The sequence below is a fragment of the Cupressus sempervirens genome, chromosome 7, assembly GCF_028749045.1.
Source record: "Cupressus sempervirens isolate cs-2001-9-10 chromosome 7, ASM2874904v1, whole genome shotgun sequence".
Taxonomy (NCBI): domain Eukaryota; kingdom Viridiplantae; phylum Streptophyta; class Pinopsida; order Cupressales; family Cupressaceae; genus Cupressus; species Cupressus sempervirens.
In genome coordinates, this window is record NC_143124.1 from 480,111,421 (window position 1) to 480,118,759 (window position 7,339).

Here is a 7,339-nt window from a genome sequence, read left to right on the forward strand (position 1 = left end):
ACACACACACACACAAAAAAAAACAAATAAAGGATTAAAAAATGGAACAATAATTAATCAAAATTTGAATTAAAATTGTCTAAATAATCCTTTTTTTAAAAGTACCAATTCAAAAATTATTTGCCTCCTTTCTCACCAAATATCTAATACCAATATCTCTGAAATAAATGATCATGAATTCATATAGAGATATATAAATGTAGGGAGGTATATGCAGATAGAGATATGGATAGAAGGAAATATAGTGAGGAGTGCAAGGAAGATACAAGTACAAAGTAGTAGACATGGAATGAATGAGATAGGAGGGAGGGAATTCTATCAATAGATAGAGATATAAAGATGGAGATGAATAGAGAATTATAGAAATAGATAGATGGAGGTAGGTAAACCTAAAGAGATATAGTAGAAAAAGATAAAGAGTTGTTGCTCTAGAGTTGGATAGATAGAGAGATGTAGCTAGAGATAGATGGATAAAGAGATCTAGAGAGATACAAAAATATATAGCCAAATAAAGATATATAGATTTATTCATGATTGTTTTCTATCTTTGACACACCCATTGCACACTAAAGTGCGATTGCTAGTCGTTATATATTTTATGATAGTTATTTGTCATATGCCCTATTTCCTGGCTGAGACTACGAAGTCAAGTCGTCGTCTTTAATCCTGTGCCTTGCGTGACGCGTCTAGAGTCAAGCTATAGACCCCATAGTTGAGCTCTAACGCTCATTTCTCATATTCTAAACACCTTTGGACTCCCTCCTGCAAATCTGCCATGGGAGCTTTGTTATCAATCCTAGCAAATTGGTTTAACAGAGAAGAAACAAGGAAGAGGGAAGCAGAAACAGCGAGAGGAGCACGGTACAAGGCTTCAATGGCTGCCCAACAACGGTGAGGCAAATTATTTCATTACTTTCACTGCTGGGTATTTTACTTTTTCTTTGAAATTCAAATGGGTCAATGAATTGTCATGGAAATCCTTGATTGGCAAGTTTACTGGGGATTTATCAGTATGATCATGATGATCTGCTAACACAATTGTTTTCCATGGTTATTAGTGTAGATAAAATGAAAAGGGCAAGGGAAAAAGTGCCCCACAAGAGATACAAGTGCCCAATAAGCCTAAATCAACTCCTCAGACTCCCTACAGAAGAAGAAATTCGCCTCTTCTCCAGGTAATATTAAAATTTTAAATTTTCAAACTTTACTACATATTGATTTGAGTAAGGGAATTGGGTTTGCTCAAACATAAGGAAAAGAAAATTCATGCTTTAATTGCATCTTCTAATGCCGTGTAATGTTTGCAGTGGAGAGTTGGGCGGTGATTCATGTGGATTGAAGTCTGTTCATGAACTCGTCGTGGCCAGAGTTATGTAAATGCTTCTACATAGTATCATTAATAATTTAAAAAAATGTATTTTTATAAGACTCAGTTTGAATTTGTAAGAGATGGAGAATATATAAAGGTTATGAGTTTGTATTTTGTACGAGATCGGATATATGTACATATTTTATTGCCGATGAATCGATGCAAGAGGTTTCTTATTCTTCTCTGTTGAGAGGCAAACCATATATAAGTTAATTGCAAACATAAGATTTTTTTCACTCTTACAAATTAAAATTAAAAATGGATTTTTAAAAGGGTTTAAATCTGTAAATAGTAGTTTGTTCAAATATATCATTTTAGTTCATTAAACCATTAATAAAATTTATTAGACACAATATAAATAGTAAAGACCTTTCAGAAGAAGGATTCTATTGTTTAACAAATTATCACAATGTCAAAAAAAAATTAAAATTAGATCATCAAACAATTAATAAAATTTATTAGACTACCAACAATATCTTAAAACAATACATATTGAAGGCGATTCAACTCTGATTATTAATGCTTGCATTAAGAGACAAATTCTTAACTAGAAAATCAGATATATCATGAATGAAATCTGGAACTTGATCGATTCTTTTGAAATTTGCCATATTTCTAATATCTACAGAGAAGGGAATGTTGTTGCTGACGGGGGTCTGATGGTATCAATCTTGACTAAGTATTTATGTAAATGACTTTCCAGACTTAGCGCAGTAATGTTGCTTCCTAGAAATACTTTCATTCACTGTAACTGTTGTTGTTGTTGTATTTTCCTTTTGTATTGGTTATGAATTGGGGTTTTCTTTCCGGATTCTTTCCCTAATGAACCTCTGAATCTGATTTCTTTATATATATATATATATATATATATATATATATATATTATGGTGCCTCATTCACCTTTACTCCGAAAAAAACAAAAAAACAATATGAATAATAAAGACCTTTCAGAAGAAGAATTCTATTGTTTAACAAATTATCACAATGTCAAAATTTTATTTTTGAAAAAATAAGACTAATAAATAATGATCTAAATAAATAACTTGAAATCAAATAAAAACTCTCAAAAACCCTGAACTACATCCATCACTCTTCCTTTTGAAACCTTGCGTCTTGACTGACTGCACTCTCTTTCTCCCTTGCCAAACCCAGATGTGCAAACTTTCTCTTCTAATATTAAGAAGAGTAAAACTTTAAGAATATAAATCAAATTAAATATGCCCATTATAACTCTGTACTTAGGTCAATGCAAGGGATTCTTAAGCTCTTCCAGTATAACTGCCTTGGTTATCTTGATCTGAATTTTTATTCAGATGATGTATGAATTTCTTTCTTTGTATACATTCAATGATATTGTATTAGCTATAAACTTCATTCAACTTAATCTAAAAAATTAGAGAGAGATTTTTTCTATCTTTTAATAATTCAGTTGTTAACATTAATAAAGTAAAGAAAGTCAAGAAATTTAAACTTGTAACAAATAGGATAAGGGTGAAAAATAATAAACATACAAAACAACAAACTTTTCGTTATTCATTAAGTCAACAACGTCCAAGAAAAAAGTTATACTTCATCAATTTGATATAAAAGAAATGAAAGTGCAATCAATTCCAGAACCAACAGCTTATTAGTCCCTCATATTTCTTGATATATAGAAGCCAAAGTTGCCAATCTGCCAAACCTTTTTATTCTAATCAGTATTTAGGATGAAAAGAGATTTCAATCTGAGGTTGTTGAGGGTGTTTTTTCCTTCTAATAAGTTGGAGGACTATGGTGGAAATGTTACTAGGCGTGTGAAGACAAATACTAGCTCTGTTGTTGTTCTTTTTTTGGATGTTATTTTTGAGAGGGGTTTAAACATAACACAGTAAGATTTGATTCCTAAGTTAAAAGTGTTGAATAATTTAAAATTGACTTACTTTTTCCAAATGTAATTTTTAACTTAGTGTATAATGTTTAAAGTATCCCTTGACTCTTCTATTGTGAATTTAAGCTGCCCCTTTTAAATTGATTGTTGTTCTTCACCCTACCTCTGATGTCAACTCTAAAGTTCCTGTGGCAGCAGTAATCCTCGGCATAACCATTTGCTTAACCTTTGTGAGGGTCTTTACCCTTTCAACTGCAACGGATGCAAAGAAAATGGAACCAATATCGGCCAAAACTTCACACTGTACGAAGTGTGTGGGACTTATCCGGACGTTTTTGTTCATCCGTTTATCCGACATATGTGTTTAGATTCAGGAAGAAGACACGTCTGAACCATGAGTGCGATGCTTGTGGTGAAGATGTATGTAAGAGGGTTTATGTATGAAGCAGCAACTGGTAATGTATTGAGGCCGTTGAGACTTCATACCCTCTGCCTTGCGCTTCCCACGTGTCTGAATTATGGCATACACAAGGAGCACAGTGTGAAGCTCATTATGGGGACTGGAGGATCTTTTAGTTGTAGCAGGTGCAACAAGAACAAATCGGGGTGGAGTTACAGGTGTGAAAATATGGAGTGCAGGTTTCGGGTGGATTTGGGGTGTGTTAAAGATGATATTGATGTTCTCGGCCCTTGCTATTCCAAAGACGAAGATTTTCACAGGCCCAAGATTATCTCTTGGAAGATGTAGAGAAATTAGGGTTTCTCATCTACGGTGCTACTAGTGCTGTGCAGTTATCTGTATGGATACCTACTATTATTATTATTATTTCATTTTGGCAACCGAGTTATCTGGATTCGTATTTCAAATAGGGAGCTTCGTGGTGTGGAAAATAAAAAATCTTACTGAGCCAGGCTCTTCTCCTTCGCTTAGCCCAGTTGTACTATTGTATCGCATATGATAGAAATAGGAATCTATTTTCTTCACATCCATAAAATATAGGTCTAATATTTTATTAGGCAATTTTTTTTAGAATAATTATTAATAGCAATTTCAAGGAATATTTTAAGTTTTTTAAAGATTGCATTTATTAAGTTGATGTTATTTTAACAAATTTTAAATCATTATAGTTCATTTGTAGTATCCTAATAGAAATATATATAAAAGATTTATTTGATAATGCAAGGTCTTTCACATATGATTATGTAATTTTAGTACTTTTATTTTGTTACTATTACTTTTCATATTTGTTGTCCATCTAGTCACTGTCATTGACATCGACACTACAAGCACCAAATCTAAGTGTTCATCAATCAATCTGAGCCCTAATGGGGGATTAGGAAAGACAAAAATGTTGTTGAGAGAGAGAGAGAGGGGAGGAGGTAGAGAGAGAGGGGGGGGGGGGGGGGGGGGGGGGGCGGGGGCGGTGCGGGGAGGTAGAAAGAGAGAGAGATGATGTAAAAAAATGTTGTTGAGGGAGGGAGGGAGGGAGGGAGATATATATATATATGAGGTAAAGAGATATTGTAATTAGGAGGAAGATATTATAGAAAGGGAGAAATTGGGAGGGGAAAGTAAGAGGGGGGAGAGGGAGACAAATGAGAAAGAGCTTGATCTTAGGATAAAAATTAGGGATGAAAATAGATATAAATTTTGATGGAGGAAGAGAGAATGGGGAGGGGAAAGAGACATGCATAAGGTAGAGATAGATGGTTAATTAGGGGGGAGAGATGGTTATATGGGGATGAAGAAATGAGGTATAGAGATAACTTAGGGAGGATGAGACATGTGAGGTAAATAAATAAGTATGACATGGAATTTATCTAGATGGGCAATGAGGGGGGGGGGGGGGACAAAAATAACTTTAAATTCATAACTATTACCAAAAAATTATCAAAAGTATTAGATATTAAATCAAAAGTGTGGATATTCATGAACTTTCTTTTTTAAAGTAAAAACAACTACCACGTTATCTAATAAACTATTAATACATAAATAATAGAATTTATTATGTAGAAGGCATACCTATTGTGAATGTTAGAATAATAAAGTTTTTTCTTATTAATCAAATGATATTTCTCAATTAAAAATATAAATTGGCTTTAGACCTAAATTTTATCTTTCATAATGATTCAAATTTCAACTTACCTAAAATTGATAGTTTTCATCTCCCACCGCACTTTTCAAAACAAACCTATTCTAACCAAAAGAAAAATTATACATTATAGAAGAGGAGCCTGTCATCTAGAACATCATATGATTTTTTATTTATTTTTATATGATTTAATTTTTTTTCTTTCTCAAAATTGACATCTTCTTGAGTGTTAAAATATGTACTTGTAGAAATTTTTATTACAATATATTATATCTAATTAAAACACTATAAAATCTATATGAGAATATTCTTGACTTTGAGCTCTATAAAATGATGTTTATGTGTTATTATAAAAACATCATAAAAAATAATAAGAGTTATTGAAATGTCAGTTTTTTGAAATAATTTTATTTCTTTAGTAATTGGATACAAATTAGTCTAAAACATGCATTTATTAGACATTGCCAATTGGAAAAGTGTGAGACCATATATAATTTAGCTAGAATAAATTGCCAATTGGAAAAGTGTGAGACCATATATAATTTAGCTAGAATGAACTTATGTAGATCATATGTTTGAAATTTTTTAAATATTAGATAAAAATAATCAAATTCAGTTGCTCTAATTAGTCAACCTAAAAGGTGACACAACTTTGTACTTCTACCGAGGGATATATATGTGTATATTAGAGATAGAGAGGGGAAGATATGGTGAAAGGTGGGAACAAGAGAAGAAGTGAGAAGGAGATAAAGAGAGTGAGTGAGTAATTATATGGGATAGATCAGATGGAATGGGGAAAAGGTTTGAGAGAGAGAGAGAGAGAGAGAGAGAGAGAGAGAGAGTAGGGACAAGGTGAAATTCATGAGGTAGAGAAAGAGGGTGACTATGGCAAAAATATGGCTAGACTATGTAGAAAACATAATTTTATAGATTAATGCACGTGTGTGTGTGTGTGTGTGTGTGTGTGAGAGAGAGAGAGAGAGGGGGGGGCGGGGGTATGGTTAAAGAAGAAAGGAAGAGGAAGAGGAAGAGGAAGAGATAGTGAGAGGGATTGGAATTGAGGACAAGATGAGTGATATCATATAGAGAAAGAATAAATTGAGGGAAAATATGGCAAGAGTATGTAGTGGATACAAGGTTAGAGATTAGTAGGAGAGAGTGTTTGGAAGAAATGATAAGAGTCTGAGGTATAGAAAAATTAAGAATCTTAAATGTGTGTGTGTGTGAGTGAGTGAGTGAGAGAGAGAGAGAGAGAGAAAGAGAGAGAGACCTATGGCTACTTAATTAACTAAAAGAAATCTAATTTTATTTCAAGCTAAATGCCAATGTTAAACAATAAATCATAAACTAAATTTATGGTGACCTTTAAATAAATTCAAATCATATTACAAAACACAATTGAACAATAAGCTTTCTACTAAACCAAATTGAATGATAATACAAATCTGAAATGAAAGCTAACCCTAACCCCAATTAAATACTAAATCATATTGAGCCCAAACCCATACATTCAATTAGGTTTATGATTTTAATCTAAAACCAAGTTTTGATTCTATATATAATCTTATAAAAATCCAGTTCTATATATAATCCCAATCCTAGCAAAAAATCAAAATGATCCATAACCCAAAATTTAATAGAATCATATTTCTAATGTGAAACAAAAAGTCCTATTTTGACTTGACCATATAAACCAAACTAAAAGGAACAACTAAGTAAACCTTATGCCTAAACCAAAAAGAACCTGAATCCTACTCAAGAACATTGACCATTTTTAGTAAAGCTGACATGACATTATTGGAGTGTATTTATATTAAGCATATATACATATTAGATGAACCATCAACATAAAATAAATGTTCACATGATAGAGATATTATCTTCAAAATAAAATATTAAATAGAGATATTATCATGTATGTATTTAGGTACATATACACATATATGATACATGTGTTATTAATATCTACATTAAATGATAGATAAACTATACATTGATTCAATAAATTAA

The 7,339-nt window shown here is 32.1% G+C and overlaps 1 protein-coding gene across 1 annotated transcript; it reads left to right on the forward strand.

Moving 5' to 3' along the window:
- Positions 1-644: 644 nt before the first annotated feature.
- On the forward strand, positions 645-1,547 carry LOC149547628 (uncharacterized). Its single transcript, XM_089794770.1, has 3 exons — positions 645-891; positions 1,059-1,175; positions 1,308-1,547. The coding sequence occupies exons 1-3, from the start codon at positions 776-778 to the stop codon at positions 1,375-1,377; spliced, it is 303 nt and encodes a 100-aa protein (XP_089650896.1). The 5' UTR covers positions 645-775; the 3' UTR covers positions 1,378-1,547.
- The last annotated feature ends 5,792 nt before the right edge of the window (positions 1,548-7,339 follow it).

Bases quoted from the DNA above. Each gene is read 5' to 3' on its own strand.
- LOC149547628 (XM_089794770.1), top strand. From the start codon at position 776: ATGGGAGCTTTGTTATCAATCCTAGCAAATTGGTTTAACAGAGAAGAA. The intron at 892-1,058 runs GTGAGGCAAATT...CATGGTTATTAG, and splicing joins TCAATGGCTGCCCAACAACG to TGTAGATAAAATGAAAAGGG. The intron at 1,176-1,307 runs GTAATATTAAAA...TAATGTTTGCAG, and splicing joins GAAATTCGCCTCTTCTCCAG to TGGAGAGTTGGGCGGTGATT.